The sequence below is a fragment of the Myripristis murdjan genome, chromosome 19 (genome assembly GCF_902150065.1).
Source record: "Myripristis murdjan chromosome 19, fMyrMur1.1, whole genome shotgun sequence".
In the NCBI taxonomy this organism is placed as follows: domain Eukaryota; kingdom Metazoa; phylum Chordata; class Actinopteri; order Holocentriformes; family Holocentridae; genus Myripristis; species Myripristis murdjan.
The window spans coordinates 25755511-25780552 of NC_043998.1; the positions used below are offsets into that span (position 1 = coordinate 25755511).

The 25042-nt window shown below is 42.3% G+C and overlaps 2 protein-coding genes across 2 annotated transcripts in view; both read right to left on the bottom strand.

Moving 5' to 3' along the window:
• Positions 1-4159: 4159 nt before the first annotated feature.
• Positions 4160-6313, bottom strand: LOC115377772 (leucine-rich repeat extensin-like protein 5). Its single transcript, XM_030077780.1, has 4 exons — positions 6216-6313; positions 5933-5994; positions 4332-5602; positions 4160-4256 (listed from the first exon to the last, which is right to left on the bottom strand). The coding sequence occupies exons 1-3, from the start codon at positions 6236-6238 to the stop codon at positions 4335-4337; spliced, it is 1353 nt and encodes a 450-aa protein (XP_029933640.1). The 5' UTR covers positions 6239-6313; the 3' UTR covers positions 4160-4256; positions 4332-4334.
• A 9099-nt stretch (positions 6314-15412) lies between these two features.
• LOC115377768 (poly [ADP-ribose] polymerase tankyrase-2) overlaps positions 15413-25042 on the bottom strand; it is a 39590-nt gene continuing 29960 nt past the window's right edge. The window contains exons 27-30 of the mRNA XM_030077774.1: positions 23579-23684; positions 22450-22636; positions 20085-20241; positions 15413-18117 (exon numbers count right to left, since the gene is read on the bottom strand). Coding sequence (XP_029933634.1) covers positions 18055-18117; positions 20085-20241; positions 22450-22636; positions 23579-23684 — 513 coding nt within the window. The 3' untranslated portion in view covers positions 15413-18054. The remainder of the gene's footprint in view (positions 18118-20084; positions 20242-22449; positions 22637-23578; positions 23685-25042) is intronic.

Consider the following 25042-nt stretch of genomic DNA (forward strand, 5'->3'; position numbering starts at 1 on the left):
CACTGTTGTTGGCTTTTGTTTCAAGAAATTGTTTTCACCCAAAAGCCAAATATCCCTAACTTTTTGTGAGTAGTGTAAATGGAAGATCTCTGTAGCAAAACCCAAAAAACACACGCCAATGACGGTCTTTATATTTGCATTTCTTTCCACCCCTTTGACCTTCCCTATGACGCGAGGCTGCAGTCATGTGAACATAGCAAGTAGTCAACTCTACACACTTCAGATTCCTCACTCTCTTTTAGTCATCTCATAACTTTCACTTTGATTTTAGAAACAATAAAACCTCAACAGAGTATAGGTTCGGTATAAATTAAATAACTTAAATCCTGCTCTTCTTTACACTGGGAGCTGATATGAGATTTATTTGATTTATCCTCGCTTTTTTGTTGTAGTGATGCTCACATATTTATATTTATACATTTTCATTTTCTGACAGCGCTTTTTTTTTCTTAGTGCAATGTAAGTTGAATATAGGCTGATGTGGAAATATTGGTTGAATTTTTTCTTTTGCAGTAAAGGTTCATTCATTAAAACTGAAGCGCGGGCCATGCAGAGTCAGCAGCAATACAACAATACAGCCATCTGGAATTTGGACGTGACGTAGAGGTGTGTGTGTGTGTGTGTGTGTGTTTCTCGTTTCAGCACACTCACACATTATGGCCATATCTGCCGTGACTGTATCACAATTTATGTAAAATAAGATGTCAGCTCTGATTATGAGGCTCAATGACCGGATTTTTTTTTTTTTTTTTTTTTTTTTTTTTTGGTGTCACTTTGATTCACTTGAGCTGCAGAGAGGAGCTCTGCCACACACACACACACACACACACACACACACGCACACACTGATAGAGCTGGATCAAAACAGCTGAAGGTGAAACCACAGGTAGAAAAACAAAGTGAGACTCGGTCCAGATGGAGGAGAGAAGAGAGGTCAGAGGAGCTGATTAACATGAGAGAAAGAGGGGATAGAGAGGGAGAGCAAAGAAAGGAAGGAAAAAGAAAACAAGGAAGAAATAGAAACGATACGATACGATACAACCTAAGACAGAAAGACAGAAAGAAAGAAAGAAAAAAGAAAGAAAGATGAAAATCTAACAAAAAATGACAAAGAAAGATACAAAGACAAAGAAAGACAAAGAAAGAAACAAAGAAACAAGCAAACAAACAAGGGAAAAGAGAGGAATACAGAAAGAAGAGGAATAAAAGAAAAATGAAAAGACAGGAAGAAAGAAAGGTGTACGTTTGATTCTGTTTCTTGATGAACTTCTGTCTCTTCTCCTCTGAAAACATGAAGAAACTGCAACAATATCATCTGTCTCCTCCAACCCATAATGACTTGTGTTTTGGTTTGGTTTCTGCGGTTGGTTGAGTCATCGAAGAGGAGAGAGGGAGGGAGGAGGTGTAGTTCAGGTCCGGCTGACTGCTCAGACGTCCTCAACAAGCTGCAGGGCTCATGTTAGCTCCTCATCCTGTCACTTTATCTAAACACAATGAGTCTAAATGTTCAATACAATATTCTGTTATTGTTATTCAGACAATAAAGTCCATCTCGTCACACGACAGAGGAAAACCTTCACTGACTCGGACGTTTGAAGACCACAGGATGGCGTGATCGTGTCACCCAGAAGACGATAAAAATCAGATTTCAAATACGGATTTCAAACTATGTTACAAATAAGACTCATGGACTTTTATTGATCAAAGAAAAAATTCATCCAACCCGGGTAAGTTTTGCCACTGAGGATTCATTTCTGGCCTCATTTTTTTTCCCAGAAATGCCAACAGAAGTAGCTCGTAAATGAACCGCCTCGCTTTACCTTCCAGTCTCTCCCTGATTTAATGAACAAGCACAGCGAGTGTGAACCAACAGGGCTTCAGTTACAGAAACCGTTTGGTTTGAAGGGACGGGCGGAGGAGTGAGAATGGTCAAAATTTTGTGGTTTTATTGGTTGAACTTTTTAATTTCACCCACTTCGCCCCACCAACAAAGATCTGAAGATAAAAGAAACCATGTCACTTCATTTTGCGGGGACTCAAATATGAATCAGTCTTTATTTTTAAAAAAAAAAATTGATTTATTTGTCAGGGTTAGTGCACATTAAAAGTAAAAAAGTTAACCAGAAAGGCTAGTTTTCGTCTGCTGTCCTTGGCCAGACGTTAAAAGGCTTCTTAAAAGTATAATAAAATAATAGGTTATACAGGCAGAGATGAGGAAAATTAACCAAAACATCATAATAAAAGCTCATAACATCATACAGGCCCAGACAATGCATGTGCTCTTGAGGCTCAGACAATTTCAGGCCTCATTGTTCAGAGAAATCATCCAGTTGGGACAAAATTTCCCAGCTGATTGAAGCTCTCCTCGGCAGTGTTAGCACCAGGCCCTCAAATATATATTCATCCACACATAACCACGGACTGCAAACAGAATCTGAAAGAGGAAGACACAAGAGACGGAGATCCAGCTGAACTGGAGGCTGTTCCTGAGCCGCAGCAAGAGGAGACACAGGAGAAAAAAACAACAACAACAAACAAACAAACAAAAAAAAAAAAACGTGTTGTTGACTTATTGTGTATTTTGAAGCCTGTAGCACACACCGGCTGTCCGTCGCCGTTTGAAGCTTTTGTTCCGCTTGCAGAGGCACCACGTGACATCACGACCGGGAGGTCAGAGGTCAGACGGCAAAAAAACAAACACAACCGACCCGGAGAGATGTTTTCGAACACACACACACTCCACTTTCATCTCACGGAGGGAAAAACAGCCTGCGATTGTTGTGGAGTGTAATCTCCCTCCAGCTCTGTGCCTTTCATTCACTCTCTGAACCCACTTCAGGCTCGGCTCGAGATGCTGGGAGAAACAGTTTTAAAGCTACTGCTGGGGAAATTGGGGTCATTAGCAGCATGAAGCACAGCATACGGAGGATATAAAGCAATTCAAATAAAATAACTTAGAAAGCAGGAAAAAGAAAATGCAGTAAACAAGCTGCTTGCCAAATAAAACCAAGCTTTGAAAGTTAAAGTCTGAAGCTTGTGTTGAGCTGAAATAAGCTCTTCAGTGGTCAACACCAAAAGCAAAACTGGCTTAAAAACAACATCTTAACTTAAACCCCTGTGGAGTTTGGTGATGGTTCTTTTATCCTTGCAGATCTACTCCACTTATCAGAGAGCATCTTTTTCCTACTACAAGAGGGGACAGACTGCAGACCACAGGGAGGAGATCCAACAACTGGCACAGTTTTGTTCCCATAATAACCTGGAACACATAAAGACCAACAACATAATAGACTTTTAGGAGATCAAGGCAGGCAGAGCTCTCTGCGTCTGTGGAGAGGAGGTAGAGACGCATCTAATACCTGGTCTAGGAACATCTCCGATTAGGTGGGGAAGGCCCAGCAGACGCTCTCCAGAAGCTGAAGCAGGCTCACGTTCTTCAACACCTGTTGGTTTCTACCACCAACGAGAGCCTCCTGACCTGCTGCACTGTGTGGTTAGCTGGCTGCACAGCAGAGGGTGAGGATGGCAGAGGGGGTGACTGGAACCAGACTAGACAGACTGTTTACCTCTCTTCCCTCGAGAAGCAGGTTCAGGACAATAAAAACCACAAACAGACTAAGAAATAGCTTCTATCCACAGGCAATCAAGTGTGCGGGCCCCCCTCCTCCCAAAGTAAGACTGAGTAATTTATGGTGCCCCGTATTTCATTATGTTGCTTTATCTGGATGTTTCCTTTTACTGCTGCTGATTTGTTTGTGACAGACAATACAATCTCCAAGTCTTTTCCCACCTTGTCCTTCATCTGGAAGTGTTTGTCCACTGAAAGCCAGCCTTATCAGAAACTAGCCACTTCAAAATTCAGTGTAGAAGAGCCAGCAAAAAATGAACACTACCTATGGCATGTATGATTGTGATGTGCTGGAAACAAATCTGGCAGGCCAAGTGATACAAGCAATCTTCTGCACATGTCTGTTAAGGAAACTAATGTTTTCCAGCATCTTATGACCCAACTTTTCAAAAACTGAGAAGCACTAGTGTGGAAACGGCATGCATGTTTTTCCTGTCCTATAAGAGGAATGTCACTGTTAAAACAGGTACAAAGGGTTCTTTCAAGTGCACCATCTTCAGAGCTCAGTTTTGAATTTAAGACAACACCAAGTATAAATTCAAAAATTTTATTTCCCCATTACAAATTGAATCAAGACCGTTAAAGATGATTGCAGGGATGTTGAAGCTCTGTCATTCACCAAGGTTCCCTAAGGATTGGATAAAAAAGGAGATTAGTCATTGATGAGAAATTGGGATCAACACCAGTAAGGTTTGCACGTTACCTTTTAGGCTTTTCCCATCCCTTTTGGGGCAGAAACTGGTCTAGAAACAGGCCGATGTGGCATGACAGGCTTGAAGCGAGGAACTGGTGGTTGAGGAGTGTCCAGGGAGTACTTTGTGTTGGTGAAGGACACTCTGCCTCGCTGGTAGCCGCTATGGGACTGGATGATGTAGCTGGTTGGATAAGGCTCACTCACGAACTGAGGTGTCTCCTCAAACTGCTGGGTGATGAAGCCTGGGTCTGGAAGAGGAACAGTGTCCATTCCATAACTTGGTTCATAGACTGCCTCAGCCGAACTGGGGTACATCTCTTCATTCTCAGAGGTGCTAGGAGCTGGGTCATAACTTCCTGCTGCAGGAGCATAGACTTCAGGCTGCTCTTCCCACTCAGACACACTGGAGGAGGATGGTTCTTCTGGGTAGCTAAATGATGATGATCCTGGCTCACTGGGGGCAAACTCATAAGTGGAGGCACCTCCGTAACTTGGGTATGAAAAGTCAGCACCGGTATTCTCAGAGGCCGCAGGGTATTGGAAGCCCTCTGTATCAGTGGCAGTCTGGGATGGGAACTGTGAAACCTCAGAGATGGGACCAGATACGTCACCTTGTTGCACATCTGCATGTGAACTCTGGTAACTGGAACCAGAGTTGTACCATCCGGCTTCAGGGGCGCTGGTGGCTGGTTCAGGCTGAGGAGAAAAGCTAGGAGAATTTTGTCCAGAACCCGTGGGTGAAGGTGGGACAACAGGAGGGCTAACATACCCAGCAGTGCTACCTCCACTTTGAGAGGTCCCTCCGCTGTAGGTTGAGCCGGTATAAGTGGATACAGCACTGCCAGCATTAGGTCCATAGGCATCCTGCAGGCTGGAGTAAGGCACGCCACCTGGAACATGGCCTGAAGAGCTGGGACTCTGCAAAGCATCACCCCTTTCCACTTCCTGAGAGACAGAAGGCTTTTGGGGTTCAGGGCTGTAGGGTTTATGAGAGCTTGGTTTTGACAGGCTGGAATAAAGTCCTACAAGAAAGTTGTGGGGCTCATAGCTTGAGGAGGGTCCAGCATGGCCAGAAGAGCCCGAGGACATGCTGGGAGCTCCTGGGGTGACTGGAGAGCTGGTGTGATGGGCCTCAGCTGCTGGCTCATGCTGCAGCGACACAAAACTGGAGGATGAGCTGCCTGTAGGTTGATGGCCGGATGATGCAAGAGAGTTGGAGTTTCCAGAAGTAACCGAGCCTTCACCATAACCCTGGCTAGGTCTGTAAGGATATACATACCCTAGGAAACAATAACGTCAAGAACTTAACTACATTGAGGCAAAAGTAAGTTGAAATCAAATCCAACTGTATCCAACATATGTTCAATCCCTAGCCATAAATTGGCTTACATGTTAATTTAGAAAAGTAATGCGTTGAGGCACATTTTAAAGATGAAAACTAAAAGTCACGTCCCAACACAGGTCTGGATTAGAGGAGCTACGATGGTTTTGGGTGATAAGTTGTTCTCCTGCTCATACAAGGCTATGAGTTCTGCAGTGTTGAGCCAGATTTAGTGCTCAAATATGATTAAGTTTTTTTTGTTGTTTTTTTAATTTTGAGGGAAACATACCGCCTTTTGTTGCAGGGTAACAAGCACCACTGCCAAACAGCAGGAAACAAATCCAGAAATTCCTGTGAAAAAAAAGTCCAAGACAATTATTAAGTCTTTTTGTTTAAGATGACACCGTCTTAAAAAAAGACAAATGGTACCTCAACAAAGTGATAATTTAACAGATTAAGCCCTATGCTGTTGAAGTACAAGACTTTTTAAGAGTTTTGCTCCTCATTTGCAAGACCCTGATGCCTCAACACCTTAACATAAACCAGCGATGAGTTAAATCAATGCCACGTACCTGAAAGTGAACCCAAACTCCATGTCCGTCCCTCGGCTGCAGACTGAAGCCTCGTGTATTCACCTGGTCAGATCTGCCTGCTTTATACCGGCCTGCAGCTCTCCCTGCTCTCATTAAACCAGCCGAGGACACCTGGCTTTCAATTAGTGCCAGCGCACCTGCACAGGTAAGGCTGATCAAAGCCAGCAGGCCCACTGTCTGTCAGAGAGGAAAGGTGAATCACTGCATCATCAGAGCTTCATTTGTGGCCTAAAAAATAAACAAGAAAGAGCCTCAGTTGAGCTGAAACTCACTGGAAACCTCTTGTTTTGACATATTTTTAAATGCTGACCACAGATTAATTTAAAGCATTTGTTATATGCAGGATGAAGTAACTTGAATTTCTGGGATCTGCTACCTGGGAAAGTCTAAAAGAGAAGTGTGTGAGACCTGTCTTCACCAAGGCATTATTTTTAGGAAAAATCACACAACATTTATTAGTTTATCATGCAGAATATTACAAATAAGGACACAGAACAGTGCTCTGTGTCGCATTGGTGCTAAATGGTGCATTTTCCTCCATGTGTTTACCACTGATGATTTGTCAGAAATATCAAAAATAAATGTTTCAAATGGTGTCACTTTGTCATTTATCTCTGGATAAATATGCACTTGCTCCTCACACAGTCTATATATATATATTTAGACAGCATATATATATGTTGCCAGTCATGTTATCATTTGAGGCACCACAGAGACACAAACATGTGGATTTCATGTAGGCTATTTCACTTCAGTCTATGAATCGATCACATCTGCATCTTTCAAGGCTCGTCTAAACTTTTCACATGAAGAATAAAACCTCCATCTGTCAAAGTTTTCCATGATTTATTGATTTATGACCGTCTAGACTTTATTGCACCGGCAGCAAAGTTTGACCGAGTGAGAAACCTGCAGTCTCTCTCTCTCTCTCTCTCTCTCTCTCTCTCTCTCTCTCTCTCTCTCTCTCTCTCTCTCTCTCTCTGTCTGTCCTTCATTAATGTCTAAGGAAACACCGTGACCATGTTAATCCTGAAAAATGTAAAAAAAAAAAAAAAAAAAAAAAAAAATCCTTTCATTACGACCCAGCGACGTGCGAGTCGTGAGCGAGCAACACGCTCGCTTGATAAGGGAAAGTGCAAAGGATTTAAGTCTTTAATTGGTTTTTGTGATGAACTTTTTTTAGGATTTCAAACGGCGATAATGAAAATGTGGGAACCGATTGATTTGTAACTGGATATTTGACTAAATTATGAAAGTGTCTGCAGGTGTGGGGAGAGAGAGATTACACCAGCCAGATTACAGAGGCTTTTTACAAGTTTCATTTTATGGTGACAGACACCAACTTTTGTTTTGTTTTTTTGTCATTTGAGATTGAGGTTTAATTGTTTGATTATATTCTGACCACAGCTGTAAACTGAGCATTAATATAATATGTATTCTGCAAAACCTGTATTTGGCTATTGGGGTAATTAATTGGAATATTTGGGCCTAATTCACTGCTGAGCTCAAGTCCAAATTGAAATGTCCACCATCTGGAAAAAATAAAATCTGACAGCTGCTCTTCTAAATTGCCACGTGTGATGGATGGCTGTTTTATTAAATTAGTTTTAAACTCTTTTCTTGTGTCTTTTTTTTAAATCGTGGAATCTGAACTGAGAGGTTTTGCGGTATCGACGGATGAGCTTCAGGCAGCAGGTTTGCCGACACACTGCAGGATATTAGACCTGAGACACTTGAGATGCGGCGGGCGGGGAGGGGGGAGCGCTCCTTTTGCAGCCCGGCAGGTCCCAGAGGAGAATCTGCAGCATCTCATCAAAATGCAGATCAAACAGGAAGCCCCGAATCACCTTCAACTTGTTTTGTCGGCCCGAACATAAAAGCACTCCGGGATAAAAAATTCAAAATGTCTCGGTGGGGGAATTTAAGGGCTTTGAAAATTATTTATTATTATTCTTCCACCTGGAAATGTTTGTCTCACGTTAAAGGGAATTCACCAGCATCCCCAGCGGAGAGCGAGAGAGAGAGAGAGAGAGAGAGAGAGAGAGAGAGAGAGGAGGATCCAGGCTGTAAAAGTGTCAAGAGTTTTGTTTTCCGAAGACTTAAAGCTGCATCAAGTGAGAATTTTAGGTCAAAGTTTGACGTAAAAATCCCCTTTTACCCCTTTTCCACCAGAACAACGGCCAAATCATGAATTTGTCAGAGCGTTTGCAAAGCAAAAACACACGTCAAATCAAGTCAAGTCACTTTTATTAACATAGCACATTAAAAACCACTTGATCCAAAGGGCTTTACAATCGGGGTTTAAAGCACAAATGTACAGACTGAAAGAGTAAACCATAAAAGCCAAGACTAAAAAGAGAGAAAAAAAAAATCAAAATCAGGTGTTAAAATAATAAATTAAATAAATTGATATCCATCTGATGTTAAAGGGGAGAAATAAGTCAATTAGCTTATTCCTTTAAGATATGGACTGTCTCTCAAAAAGGGTTAACCCTATAAAGCCTGAACTATGAAAGAATTGGCAGAAAATTCCAGTTTTTTGAAACTGAACCCTTTATTTAGTCCTATAACAAAAAAAAAAAAAAAAAAAACAAAACAAAAAAAAAAAAAAAAAAAAAAAAAAAAATATATATATATATATATATATATATATATATATATAAAAATTCAAAAAATTCTGTTATTACACAACCTTTCTGGTGTATGATATATGATATGTACTTGAAGTGCCAGTGATATGGTCCAGGGTGAACAGGGGAAGTGTTCAAAGGTATACAACAGTATTTTGGTCAAGTATTGATTAAACGGAAAACGAAAAACGGAATTGAAAATGTGTATCATATATGATATGAATGGCTTTATAGGGTTAAATTATATTCTAGCCAACATATTGTCACTGTAGGTGTTTAATTGTTTTTTTTTTTTAGGTCAATTTTTTTTAAAGTGTCCACCCAGAAAAGTTGATAAACTCTTTCTCTGGTCTGAATCCTCCTGAGGAGCCTCTGAGCAACACAATGAAGTTTGGTGATAATTAACTTCTGGACTGACTCCTGACCGTCAACAATGAAAGTTAATGACAGCACAGGGAGAATTATTATGGGCTGGAAAAATGCCACCAAGGTTAAAGGTTTTTGCTGCATCTGTACGTTTTCAAGAGGGAAGGGAGGAGCAGAGAGGAGGGGATTAGACTGGAGGGAGAGAAGGAGGAGGAAAAGGATAGGAGGAAAAAAGGGAGAAAGGGAGGAGGAGAAAATAAAAAAGAGGAAAGAAGAGAGAAGAGGAGGAGAAAAGAAAAAAGAAGAGGAGAAAGGGGTGAGAAAAAGGGAAGAGAAGAAAAGGAGGAGAAAAAGAAAAACGAGAAAAGGAGGAGAAAAGGAGGAAGAGAAAAGATGAAAGAGGAGAAAAGGAGAAGATGAAAAGAGGAGAGACAGGGAGGAGAAAGGAGGGATGAAGGAGAGAAAAACTGAAGCTGCAATAATGAAATGTGTCTGACTGACAGCTCTACTCTGCAGGGAGATCACACACACACACACACACACACACACACACACACACACACACACACACACACAGAGTGAAGTAATATATTTCCATGGTGGCAGGGTTTGCCGGGGGAGTGTTGATGATAAAACTTTGATTCCCAGGATATGAAATTTCCCCAAAAATGACAGAATTTTTTTTCATCATATGAAAAAAGAAACAGCAGAAACAAATGTGCTGCATCGAGTGTCCTCACAGCTGTAACTGCTGACGGCTTCTTATAAATAAAAGATCCTCTTCCATGTCCCGCTGCACACGGGGAACGTCCAAAACAAGGACGGGACATGTTGTCATGGAGACGGCACACCGGAGTCAAATGATGGCGTCTCGAATGTTGAAGTGGACGGGACGGGCTGAGAAGATCCCACTTTAAACCGTGAATACCTCTGACAGGACAGAGATTCAATTATACTGCAAAACACACTTTACACAATGCAGACTGGTGCCTTTTATTATCCAGTGTGTGTGTGTGTGTCTCTCTGTGTGTGTGTGTGTTATTATGTGCTTGTTATTGCTCTGAACACACTGGAAGTCCAAAAGACACAGCGTGAATATGTACAGATAATAAGCAGCTGCTGAAGTTTCTTCCCTCCTAGATATTCCACCATCAGCTGGAAGTGGGATTATTGCAAAGTGGAAGCGTTTAAGAACCACAGCGACTCGGCCACCAGGGGGCGGCACCACGTGGCGGTCTGATGCACGAGTCTGGGTTTAGGGAACGCCAGGAGAACGTTCCCCGCCTCCAGGAGAACGTTCTCCGCCTCCAGGAGAACGTTCCCTGCCTGAGCGCACTGTGCCGACTGTGCAGTTTGCTGGAGGAGGGGTCACGCTGTGGGCTGGTGTTTCTGGGCTCGGCCTCGGCCCCTCAGCTCCACTGAAGGGAAATCTGAACGCTTCAGCTCACCGACACATTTTGGACAATTCTCTGCTTCCAGCTCTGTGGGACCAGTTTGGGGAAGGAAGGCCCTTTCCTGTCCCAGCATGACTGAGCCCCAGTGCACAGAGCAGCTCCATAAAGGCGTGGCCGGCTGAGTTTGGTGTGGAAGAAGTTGAGCGGCCCGCACAGAGCCCCGACCTCAACCCCATCCAACACCTTTGGGATCAACTAGAACGCAGACTGTGAGCCGGGCCCTCTGGTCCAACATCAGAGTCTGAGCTCACAAAGGCTCAAAACTCCCACAGACACTCCAACATCTGGCAGAAACTCCCACAGACACTCCAACATCTGGTAGAAACTCCCACAGACACACTCCAACATCTGGCACAAACTCCCACAGACACTCCAACATCTGGTAGAAACTCCCACAGACACACTCCAACATCTGGCACAAACTCCCACAGACACTCCAACATCTGGTAGAAACTCCCACAGACACACTCCAACATCTGGCAGAAACTCCCACAGACACACTCCAACATCTGGTAGAAACTCCCACAGACACTCCAACATCTGGCAGAAACTCCCACAGACACTCCAACATCTGGCAGAAACTCTCTCGCTGTTCTGCTGCAAAGGACCAACTCCATATTAATGCCTCTGGATTTCCCGGGCGTCGGGTTCTGTCACTTGGTCTCATGGTTTCACAGAAACTCTGAACCTCCGTCGGAGCGGGTTGTTCCTCAGGTTTAGGTTATTTTCTTCTCTTTGGGCACAAAAATGAATCGTAGGCAACTGGACAGTTGCCTACGATTCATTTTTGCCCAAAGAGAACGATGACCTGGATAAATGAGAATATCCATAGACACGTTATTTTCTTCTGTTGTTTAAATTGTTCATATTTCTATTTTTTTTTCAATATTCCTTGTTTATAATGTTTATATTGCTTTTTGCTATTTATTATGTTTATACTGTTTATAATGTAAATTATGCTTCATATTTTGCTATCCACTTTGCTGCTGTAATGCTTGAAATTCCCCCACTGTGGGACTAATAAAGGAATATCTTATCTTATCTTATCTTTAGGATGGGAGCTCAGAAAAGCTCCTGCAGGTGGAAACAAGGCTTTTGTCCACAGAGTATCTTTATATAAACACATTTTTATACATTGTGATTCTGTGTTTGTCTAGATGAGCATCTTTCCCTCAAAGTGATGAATCAGAGACTGAGCAGCTTTGTCCTTTAGGCGTTTTAGTTTTACAGCGAGGTGCGTTTAGCAAAGTGAATGAGGAGCTCGGCCGCCCTGACAGGCGTCAGCGGCGACGGGCTGTCAGGCCGTTCGTGCCGATCCATCATGTGGCAGCTCGGGACTCCCAGCAGGACCCTCGCTCTCGCTGAGCCTCGTCTCAGAGCCGAGGGGTTCAGCCCAAAAAAAACGAGACAAAAACAGCCCAAACAAAAGAGGAAGGTGTCAGGAATACTAATAAAATCCGAGCCACGACATCACGTCTCTCTCAGGGCTGCACCAATATGGAGATGTGAAGGCTGATACCAATAATCTGAGTTCAGTATTTTTACATTTAACATAAAGTATTCAGTGGAAAAATCCCTGAAACATTTTTTATTTATGCCACTAAAACTCTCCACTAGAGCTACAGCTGATACCAAGTAAAACCACACTGGATTTCACATATTTCTAACGCACACATTTTTATATTTATTATTTTCCATTTCTTTTTCTTATGCTCTCGCTTATGCCTATATATCTATTTTTTTCTCTCGAGCAGCTGATCCACTTTCCCCTCGAGGGTCAATACATGAATCAATAAAGTATTTCTGATAGGTTGGCAATAACTTTCTGATCATTTTCGTGCATCTGCTGCATCTTCTGATGTTTTTTTCAGATAATCGATTGATTTTTTTTGTCCGTATGAAGTCCGACCAGCAGCCAAGAAAAAGACCATATCAACGGAGATAAATAAGCAAAACTATAATCGATTCAAACTTTTTCAGCGTTCAGCTCATTGTTTAATCCAGTGATCAATCACTGAATATGAATGAATAAATGAATTTATTTGAAAGGATAATGATAATAATTTGTGCTATTATGCAAATGCATTCAAAATATGTGTCATTCTCTTCTGTCTAAATGACAAATCTTTGCTGTAATAATTAAACTTATCTGGTTAAATGGAAGAAATCAGTTTGTGTTGGTTTTATTTTACTTTACATCTAATTTAAACTGCATATTTTGATGAAATTCTCTCTTTTTTTGTTAACAACTAAAAGCTGAAGGTCTTCTTTGCTTCTGGAGTGGAACAAAAAACCTTGAATAGGAAAATAAAGACGAGATTAAATTTGATGATTCACTTTGTTTTCTGGACACTGACTCATATTTTCCTTAAAGGGTAGATAAAATAAAATAAAAATAAAAATAAAAACGTACCAACTCACACTGTAAACATCTCCGATTCAAAATGTCCATCACTTCTCTTTGTCCCTCCTGAGGTGTGAGGTTCAAACAAACGCACTCGGTTTCAGAGTCAGATGATGAAAAAAGACGCAGACGACAGGCGGGTTCACAAAGAAGTCGTTTTATTTCTGCCAACATGGCTGCCGCTGTAGCTCCGCCCCCCTCCCCCAGCAGCCTCAGCCTGCGATAAAGACTACAGACACTGAAGAAGCACTGGAGCCGACCGGGACGGAGAACAAGCCAACCCGCCGGGAACGCTTCACACGCCTCGACCGGCCCGGGTGCGTTTGATTTTCACTGCCACCGAAAACAACTTTTCAAAAAGCCGAGAGACTTTTTCATATATATATTTTTTAACATTTGTAGTTAAACAAAGTGTAGTCCGACCGTCTTACCATCAGTTAAATCAAACACACTTCTAAATCATCCTTTCAAATGTGTGAAACTGTTTTTTCCCCCTGAAATGCTACAGTACACGCCCCACTCGGGGGAGAAAAATAATAAAATCCTGACATCATGAGGACAGTTCCAGTGTGATTTGACTCTTAGCTTTGTTTTCTTCCATTTCCAATCCATTTCATGCTGTTTCAGACAGTTTCTATGTGCATAAACCAGGATTAAAGACATTTTAAAATCACTTTTGGCAAATTTCTCAGGCTCATTCACTCCCAGTTTCCAAACACAGCCGGAGACCCGGCTGCTAAAGACAGAGCGACGACTTTTACTTTTTAGAAGAAGCTCAGTTCTCGGTTTCATACTGATGTGCTGCGTTCAGGGACACTAAGGGTCTGATTCCCATGTTTTCTTTTGCAAAATAAAACGTTTACACAGAATCTGATGTTCTCTGCAGTTCTGTGAATGAAAGCCTCTGCTCTCGTCTTTACTGAGAGGAGCTCGTCGTGTTTAGACGAGAGTTTCTGCCAAAATGATTTTCTGCCTTGGGGGCCCTGATAAGAAGAGATATATATAGAGAGAGAGATTTTTTTTGTGCTTGTTTAGATGCCAATCTTGAATGCTGACAAAGATTAAAAGAGGAGAGATTATAGCACCGTATTAAAATAACTGCTCAGTTTTTGAACGCAACAAATGTCTCCAGTGACTTCATTAATAGTGAAATTAACCCTTTGAAACTTGAGAAAACTCACTCGATTTCTTCTAAAAATGTCAGGGGGAAAAAGGTGGTTAACAAATTATCAAAAAAATCTCTTCCAAAACCCCTAACCCTTCCAGAACATTAGTGATAAAAAAAAAAAACAACAACAACAAAAATACAGCACATCATGAGAAAACTGCCCGAAAGAAAGAAAACTACATTTAAAAAACTACATTTCAATTATTAAAACGATGCAGTTCAACGTCAGATCACTGTTGGTGGTTCGAGGACAGATTTCTTGTGTTTAAATGTTAAATTACAGTGAAATTTAACTATTCGAGGACCCCCTAAGTGTCCCCGGACCTCACTTTGAGAACCACTGATCCAGAGTGAAGTGGAACATGAACGAAGGCAAGAAGTGAAAAGTCGCCCTGGAACGGCGCCTGAAGGTTATTGGTCGCTCGCTCGGCTGCTGCTCTCCTCCCGGTCGGCGCTAACACAGGCAAAACAGAACGGCAGAAAACTACGACACACACTGCTGACCAGACAGACACCCAGAGCACCATGCAGCGGGCCCGGCCGGGCGGGCGGCGCCACGCCACGCCACGCCACGCCCCGCCCCGCCGGCGCCCGTTAACTTCACATTACACACCAGAGAAGAAGAGTTCACGACGGCAGAACGATCTGAAGACAGTCAGGCTAAATGTACATACATTACATTCCTTTAGGGTTTCTTCTTCCGGAGTTTCGAGACGGGAGTGTGTGTGTGTGTGTGTGTGTGTGTGTGTGTGTGTGTGTTATCGCACACAGTAGAACCACAGAAACATTGGAATCGGGTTGATTATGTCGTTTTTGTTTTTTTTTTCCCACTGCACAGGCACCATGCTGCTCCCGGACTGGACTGAAGGGGGCAGCGTGGAGAAGACAGTTTTGACCGACGCTTTCTAATTTGTGCCGGAAATTTGGACTTGTGTGAGAAAGCTGCTCTTCAAATTCACCTTTTCCCCAGGTTCCCCATAATCAGGGACCTTCTTCCACATTTCTGCTCTGCATGGAGGAGAAAGTCTGTGAACCAGGTTAGAAATCATCAAAAAAAATTAGACTGGACTTCCTGTGTAAGAGAGCCACAGAAACTTCAGCTTATAATTCTGTCTGCATTATAACTAGTTTATAGCTTTAAGCCCCATTCACTACTCTGTTTCAGGTGCACAGCACTGCCCCCAGTGGACGAAACACTGAAGTGCATTCTGTTTTTTTTGTTTTGTTTTGTTTTTTTGATGCGGCTCGGCTTCATCTCTCTTTCGAATTTGTTTCCGTTGCTTTATTCTGGGAAAATTAAACTCAGAAGGCAAATGAGAAGCACGGGCCGCTTGGTGAACAAACGCGTCACCTTCTGTTTCTTCTTCTTTTTGGTGAGATGTAATAAAACCGCGTCAAAACACCGCCATTGTCGCCTTTTCACCACAGCTTTCTTATCCTTTTTTCAAAATTCTGGTCGCTGCTATTTCCCAGTAGCTTCCTAGTTTCTGGATCTGCACCAGAATTAGAACGGAGTGCAAATAAATGCGAGGATATATGCGATTTTCAATCACGGGAAAATTTAGCAGCATGGTAGGCTTCTGCAGTGGAAAAATGTATGTGTGTGTGTGTGTGTGTGTGTGTGGGTATAAAGTGGGCTTATAAACTGATGATAAGTATATTTAGGCTTACGCACGCTGTAATTGGCTGATCGTTGCGACACTGTCCAATCAAAAGGTGTTTCTCGTCGAGGCTGACGGAGTAAACATGAAGCCCCGCAGGAGGAAATTAAATTCCTCAGGTTGCCTCCAAACTCAGGCATAGAACTCTTTTTTTTTTTTTTTTGTATCATCATTACAAATGTCAATAAATTAACATGCTAGTACAAAAAAATATATATACACAACATCTTCGTAAAATAAGTACTTCACCTCGTTAGGATTCGCCCCGAGCGCTGCCAGGTAGCACCGACCCGGCAAACGCTCGCTCTGAGAGAGGATCCGTCCCGTTACCCGGCGGTTTTATCACAGCGATGCATGTCGATAGCGGCTTATTACTGTTATTATTATTATTATTATTTTAACTGTAATTTTGGCACTTAATGACTTGGTGCTCCTGTATGAGTTGGGAAAAATTTCCACGGCTGATCGAGTGAAACGATTTGGGAAAACTAGACAAACTCTAGCTCAGCTGCCACCATGTTTTTCAGAGAGGAAAAAAAGCAGACAAGGCATTTTTCAGTGTCCAAAACCCCCCCAAAATATGTATATCCAGCGTTGTTCTTGACAAACTGTAACCATAACAACACTGTTCTGTATCTGATTTTCTTGCTGTGATTGGTCAGCTGATGAAAAAGTGGAAAAGCTGAATTAGTTTCAACAGAGAGAAATGCTAACAGCTGCACTTTTTAAATAGCGCACTGAGAGATGAATGTGGTCTTCCTCTGGGCTCCGGTCTGCAATCTCATTTTTTAAAAAACACGTTCAGGACAAATAAAACAACCACAATCACCTCCAGGCTTTGAGGTGCTCACGTTCTGAGAGTCTAACAGATGATTGTGATGGGTTTCTGTGTAATTTCAGAAAATGGCAGCTGAGAAAAAAAACACTGTGTGAGGTCAGATCTATTTTTAACCAACAGTGAGCGGTCTGTGAGCTCATACGGGGTCTGAAGTGTGACATTAACGTTAAAGATAACGTTACTTTCTAAGGTGATGAATCATCTTTGCCCGTCTGGAGGTGAGCTGCCGATGTGCAGCTTCTCTCCTCTGTTGGTTTTTGTAGTCGGACGGCGCTCAGGCCAGTAAAACTGGAACGGGAAGGCACTCGGAGCGCAGACCGCCACCTGGGACGCAGCCCTGTTCAGGCTAAGCCCCGCCCCCTTTGGGTAACAGTGGTCATGGCTCACAGGTTCGTCCGCCTTCAGGCTTCCGATGACCAAACACTTAACACATCAGGTTTACATGTTTGGAAACCACAGCCTGGTCTGCTATAGGCTCCGCCCATTGCCACGCCCCCTTAAGGCCGATTGGTCTGTGATGTTTGTCATTTATTCGCTGGCCAATGACCAAACTTCTTACCAAGTTTGGCTCAAATCCCTCTGGGACTTTGTGAGTTATCCTGCCAGCAGATGGATGGACGGGGTGGGTGGGGGGACAGGTTTCACCTCCATGTTTGATTGGTTGACTCCGCCCAGCAGAGCTCCTATTGGCTGAACACAGTGATGTCACGGCAAATTTTAGACTAGAAGATGAACTCGGCACAGAATTAATCGCTTTGCCACCGGAAATGAAGACATTTTTCATCGCTTGCAGGATTTTAAATGGGACTAACTACAGTTTGTAGTGGGAGTGTGAGCGCCGCTTCACCCCGCTGAGGTTAGAACGAGCCTTTTATTTTGAAGGGGAACAGACGGGTGGACGTTCGGCTACAGGACGGTCCACAGCTGCACCTGAACGCGACACATCCTTTCTCAGAGAGCTGTCCTGACGAGCCGGGCGACGCCGCGTCAGTAACAAAAAGACAAACGGACAGCCACATCACACCGTGATCAAACCCAGGGTTAATAAAGTGCATCAACCAAAGTGACAAACGATAGAAAAAACAAAAAACAAACAAACAAACAAACCAAAAAACAGGCATCTGATAGAAACCCAAATGTTTTATACATTGTATAAATAAAGTTTATCTGTGCATGCAGTTAGTAAAGCCAAGGCTCAACTGATAGGCTGAGATGAACGCTCTTCTTCTTCTTCTTCTTCTACACTTCACTTCCGCCTCCTCCTCTTCCTCCATCCTCCTCCTCTTCCTCTTCCTCCTCATCCCTCCGCAGATGCATCAGGCTTCACGATCTGGTACGTAATCAGATACTCCGGATAGGCCTGATGGGAACACAGAGGCGTTCAGGGACACTCAGGAAAACACAACTATCCTCAACACTGCGCCAGCCTCATCTTCACTGGGCTGGTTCCTCACAGACTGTCTGTGGTTCTTTAAAGTGCTAAAGGTTCTTCATGCTTATTGGAGTTATTTGGTGGCGGCAGCAGCTACCAATTCTTTTCCTTGTGGATTAATGTGCAGATTATTTCCTCAGTGAATGGATTAATGTCAGCTGACATTTTTAACACCTCGTCATTCACAAGTGCTCAGTTTGGGAGAGAAACACACTTTTATTTTGAAGGGTTGAGGTGGATGAGAGAGAATTTGTGAAGGTTTTATTGGGTGACATTTTAATTTACAGCCACTAGAGCAGGATGATGTCACTGTTTAAGATGCTCTGATTGACAGGAAGTAGAGGTCATGTGAGCTCATTTTATGGGGACTTTACACGAAGAACCATAAAGGGGCCATTTTTTGTTCTTTGAGGCACCTTTAGTGGTTCTTTAAAGAACCATCTACAGAAGTATGGTGAGGTCCATAAGTATTTGGACAGTGACAGTGTACAAAACAGTATAAAATCCACTGTGGTGGTGAACAAGGGCAAAATTATAAATACTCTGTCACTGTCCCAATACTAATGGACCTTACCAAATACTAAAGGTTCTTTGTGGAACCAAAAATAGTTCTTCCATGGCATCACTCCCAAGAACCAGTTTTGGTTCCAGTTAGCACCTTTATGTTTCTGAGTGTAGGTGCATTTGGACAAGATGAGATCTGAATCTGACCAGCAGATTTTCGTCTGTAACAATCTCTGACTTTTTGTGGATTATTGTTATTTGTTTTTGCTCACAAACAAACAAACAAAAGCAACAGGTGGAATCAAACTTCCTTCTGGCTTCTCAGTCGGATAAGAGATGAATCTCAGTTGGATGTGAGTTGGATGTGAGTTGGATGTGAGTTGGATGTGAGTCGGGCTCTTCCTGCTGAAATGTGTTTTGCTCTCCAGCTCCACGCCACCGCATGTAATTTCACACACTAATGACACCGCTGATTGCCTGAGTGGACATCTATTCACACCGGACTGTGAAGAGCCACTTGTGTGCAGCCAGTGGTTTTAGCAAAATGGATTACAAGTCCACACACACACACACACACACACACACACACACACAGAAGCTCTCCGCCGGCCGGAGACGTTTCAGTCTGAGCCGCAGGAGAAATGCTGCAGCGTGAAGGAGGGCAAAGGTCAGGGGGCGGAGCCGCAGCGAGCCGCACGATTAACACTCAGAGAACAAAAGAAGAAGAAGAAGGAGAAGAAAAAAAGGGAAGGAGAAATGACAGAGGCAATTTTTACAGAGCAATTACAGCGAAGAGAGGAGGAAGCGATTCAGAGGCGAGGACGTTTCATCACTGAGCCGCAACTAGAGAGACTTATCATTATTATTATTATTATCATTGTTATTATTATTAATGCTATTGTTATTATCATCACAGAGGAAATGAAGGAACTGAAGGATAGCACACGCGTGAATGGAGGGATGCACAAATGATAATAAAAATTCATGAACAAACTGAGAAATTAAAAAAAAAAAATCTTAAAACAGTACCAAGCCAATGCTAAATAAATACATAATTAAAATACTAAAAATATTTACAACATAAACAATAAAAAATAAATAACTAAGTAATTGTTATTCAAATAATTATAAAAAATAAATATTAAATACATGAAAATAAAAATGCTTAAAAATAAACAACATTAAAATTAAAATTAAAATAAAAACAAAGAAAAAATAAATATAAATAAAGCAAATAAACGGGTAGATAAATAAACATACAAACAAACATAATTACAATATACAAAAAATAAGACAAAATGACACTAATAATGAAAGTAGTAATAATAATAAAACAGTTAAATACATGATTTTATTGATTTAGTTTTTCCTAAGCGGAGCCCCGGGCGTACCTGCTCTCCTCGGTAGATGACGTACTCGGCGAGCGCCAGGCCGTTGACGCTCGGCCGGCCGGTGACGGAGTGATGACCCGGCGGCGAGTGAGCCATCTTCATGGCACTGAACTGCAGGAAGGATTTCCCCAGAGTCACCCTGCAGAACAACAGGTGCCTGCAGGGGACACACAGCACAACAAACAATCACAAAAAAAAATCACATTTGTAGTAGCAGCTGCTTCTGTTTATGTGATATATGATATTTGCAGAGGGGGAAGTAACTGAGTACATTTACTCACATTACTGTAATCAAGTGACTTGTACATTTTTGAGCATTTGACTTTTCTTTCAGTCAGTTTCTGTTTGAGTTTTGTCCTTCACTACATTTTAAATCAGATCCATTACAGAGAACAGATGATTAGAGACAGACTGTGGAGCCTTTCACAATAAAAGCTCAGTCAGAAAAGATGAGAAGAAGAACCTGCTTCTACTATTGTTGGTTGTGCTTTTTGTCATTTTCCAAATTTCACAATAAAAGCTGTGTGGTGACTTCATTTAGACTTAACTCGCGAAAAATGGGGAATATGTGTGCAGAATTATCTGCTTATTCCACCTTTGTCAGTTGAGTCTACAGGGTCCTCACTTCAGTTTTTTGCGTAATGCCCCTTTAAAAGCCTGTAGTGTGCGGCGTGTTCTCTCCTCCTTTTCTAACTGCATGGAAAAGATCCCAGCTCACACAGTTACTGTTTGGAAAAAGGAGCTCAGTCACTTTTACTGCCAGGACATTTGACATGAGACACTTTGGACTTTTACTGCAGGACATTTTTACTGCACTACTTCTACTTCTACTGCAGTCACATACCAGCACAGGAACAGTACTTCTACTTCTACTGCAGTCACATACCAGCAGAGGAACAGTACTTCTACTTCTACTGCAGTCACATACCAGCAGAGGAACAGTACTTCTACTTCTACTGCAGTCACATACCAGCAGAGGAACAGTACTTCTACTTCTACTGCAGTCACATACCAGCAGAGGAACAGTACTTGATTCGTAACAGTATTTGTTTCGTCTTTTGTGTGTTTCTCTTTGTTCGCTGCTCTCTTGGCCAGAAATCTCTTAAGCTGAATCTCAAGTGACTCCCTGGTTAAATAAAAATAAAAAGTAATAATAATCCATGTGTCTGTGTGCACTCAGCCTGCCCTGTCTGACTGAGTGGACGCTTGGCAGAGGAGATATAAAGGAGAGACGTGCTGCTCTAATTGGCTGTCTGGGTTTCTGCACGATCAATAAAGTCGAGTCCGGTCAGCTGTCGGGTCTGTGGGTTTCCCCGGCGCTGCTTTCCTGTTTCCTGTTTGCTGCCGTCATCGTTTTATTCCACCATTTTTAAGTTTGTAGTCAGTTTTTCGCTATTTCTCTCTCAGAGTTGTTTGAATCTGCAGGAAATCTAACCCATAACCACATTTGGCCTCCTTGACTCCTTACTCATTTTTTAGCAACAAGCCTTCACGTAACTGGTTCTAAAAAGTGCATCCAACCCCACATGTGGTTCAGCTCCACAGCGCCACCGTCAGGCCGACACTGCAATAACACCTTTTTCTTTTTTTTGAAAAAAATTGTATCAGGCGCTCATGCTCTGTTTGGTTAATCCTCATTTGGACAAAAGCTGGAAAGAGCTTTGAAAGTGAAACCAAAACAAATGTGTGTTGCTTTTCATGCTTCTAAACAATTTCCCAGCTTTGTGTCATCTCTCAAAATCGTGTTTTTTTTACCCCATCTGTATCAACTTCATTTATTTTGGAGCAGCACACTCCTGATGAAGCTCTCGTTCTGGGTGTGGAATCACAACGATGTCTTTAACTTTCATGGCTCTTCTCTGACCAATGATAAGTGAACATATCACTCGAAAGCCAATTGAACCCAGAGAAAAAAAGCATCACAATAAATCAATATAAATTTGGACCATGAGGCGTGAAACCGACCTCGGTCTCCACCCGTCATGGCCGCTCCACAGTTGCCGCTGTTTGTCCGACACACACAAATCAAGGTGACAGCCAAGATGCACAAATCTGACATTTTTAAATTACGCAGCAAAAACAAACCTGACACACACATTTGTGCCACAGTTTCCCCAGTTTGTCAGATTGGTAATCTCATAAATTGTAATATCCTGGGTGTTTGCTCACTGCTGTATTTTTAATAATGGTTTTCTACAAACTGCAGTGTTTGTATGTGTAAATCATATGTTCTTAGGTGTATTTTCTGTATTGTAGATTAAAAAAGGTGCTAAATAGATACACTGCGCTTTGGGAAAACGTGTGTATCTGTGTACAACGATTAGTATCTGACAGATGTAACGGTGGAGGCGTCTGGGGAGTTCACCTCTGGCAGACGTAGCAGGAGCGGTCTTTGTGCAGCGGGCAGCCGGTTCCTCCTCCGATGCCGTAGACGTACTGGTTACTTTTGGACGAGTTCTCGGCGAAGTAGATCCCGGCTCCGAACATCCCGCCGATGTAGGCGTGGCGCTCGTCGAAGCCCTTGTGGATGATGGCGTTGACGAACGGGGAGCCTGGGAGGTGGAGAGAGAGAGAGAGAGAGAGAGAGAGAGGTAAACATCTGATGATTTTTACTGTAATTTATGAGGCGGCGGTCGGCAAACGAGCCGCTTAGAGGAAACCAGCAGGTTGGAAAAAAACATTTCTGCAAATCAAGGATCCTGTATGCTGAAATCGACCTATAAAAAGAATGAAAAATGCTTCATTAGGTGGTACGTGGCGCAATCAACAGGAGTTTGCACTATTTTTCATTTTTAGCAAATATTAGCGAACATTAGCTAATGGTTCATAACACTAACCGTGACTTTTTCCTGACCTTAACCATGTAGTTTTGGCAGCTAACGAAGCAAAAGCACGTGGCTATAGTAGCTACTGAGTTAACGTTAGCTAGTCACATGACATTAGTACAGGCTCAACCACACTGGCTGTATTTTTGGTTTTGAGACGTCGACATTCCAACGTATTTGATGGTTTGCAGAAAACGTAAAATGGAGACATTTTATTCTGGCGACTGGGCTGAGGAAGCTTCGGTCCTGGATGCCGCCTGAGGGGAAGCTTGTAGTGAAGTTTTGGTTGATTTTTGCTCTTTCTGGTCGTATTAATATAACCACAACTACTGTTATAAAAATGTACCAAAAAACAGCAATATTACAGTTGCTGCTACATTAAAATGCTGTGTCAGCAATTTGATAAATACAAAAAACATACTATGAAACATCGTTAAAACAAAATAATAATGTCATTAGAGGACAGTACAGAGGAGCCAACATAGTAACTGTAATCAAAATATGGCAAAAACAACCACGGCTATTTAGTGCTGCTAATACTGCTACTGATGGTGATGATGATGATGATGATGATGATGGTGGTGATGATGGTGATGATGATGGTGATGGTGGTGATGATGGTGATGATGATGATGATGATGATGATGGTGGTGATGATGGTGCTCTCACCGTGGAAGAGCATGCGTTCGTTGGAGTGGTTGTGGTTTTCCTCGGACACTTCCTTCCTGCGGTGTGTGTATCGCTCCCACAGCTTCTTGTTGCAGACCTTCTGGATCTGAAACACACACAGGTCAGAGGTCACACAGAGGTCACACAGAGGTCACACAGAGGTCACACAGAGGTCATTAAACGGACATTAAAGAAGAAAAGGGCATCCGAACTAAATCCAGGCCTGTGCAAGTGAAGTAGTGAGAAGTTAGAAAGTTTGTTCAGATGGAGAAATCACACCGACGACCACATCTGTCCACGCTGGCCACCGAGAACCACACAGAAGCCTTCCTTCTTTTTTTTTTTTTTTTTTTAATTTTTTTCCAGTGCAGTTTTATTGATTTTAAAGAAAAAAAACATAAAGAACAACACATCGATCCCACCCAGCCCAAACATGCCTAGAATCTACTCCGACACTAACACAAAAAATCAAATTAAAAAAAAAGAAATTCAAGCACGTACATGGACCTCATATGACCTGATATATAAAATATGACAAAAAGAGGATTTTTTTTTTTTTTTTAAAGAATTATACTGAACATAAACAACAGGACAAAGAATATAAGAAGGAACACCAAGCAGGTAAAATAAAATACTGACCACAAGCACATAACAGCAACAACGATAATAGCTAACACATGAAATTCAGAGTAATCCTTGGAATATTACAATGGCTAGGGGTTAGGATTAGGGCCTTTTAGTTTGTTAACAATATGATATAAATGGCTGCCACCGGTCATTAAATAGATCAACTGAACGTCTAAGTGTAAACCTGAGTTTCTAAAGTTAGGATAAGATTTCCAAGGCAGTGAAATCCTCCTCGGTGCCAGGAGAGACGAAAATGAAATTACATCTGCACGTTTGGAACGTAAACGTGGCATTTCCGCAGGTAGCCCACAGCAACAAACAGGCAAATCCATTTTAGGTACATCTGATAAAGTTTTAGAAATGAAACCTCAGAGGTTCTGTAATTTTGGACAAGAATAAAAAAATGGGGCTAAGGTCAGTGGTTGGAGGAGCCTTCCTCCTTCCCTGGACAAGGACACCTGGCTTTTAAAGGCCCCATGAAAAATACAATTTTAGTTGTTTTTTGTGATAGGGAAAGTCTCTGGGCCACATAAATACTGTCCCATGCATTAAATCTGTGATAAACGGAGAAATGCACACAGCCCGTTTTTTGAAACTCTCTCTTTCAGACGAGCGGACAGCACTTCCTCCTTTCTGTGATGTCACACATAAGGCGACTCCGCCCACTTAAACTAGCCGGCCCGCCTCCGCTCCCCGGCGGATTTGAGGTGGATCGGCGTCTCCTGCCGTCTGTGGCTCAATCAAACATAATATAGATCTATATAAGATGATAATTCCTGTTTACCGCTGAGCAGCGTAGGTTTCAGTTACTTGCCTGTGATTGGCCCGACCATATGC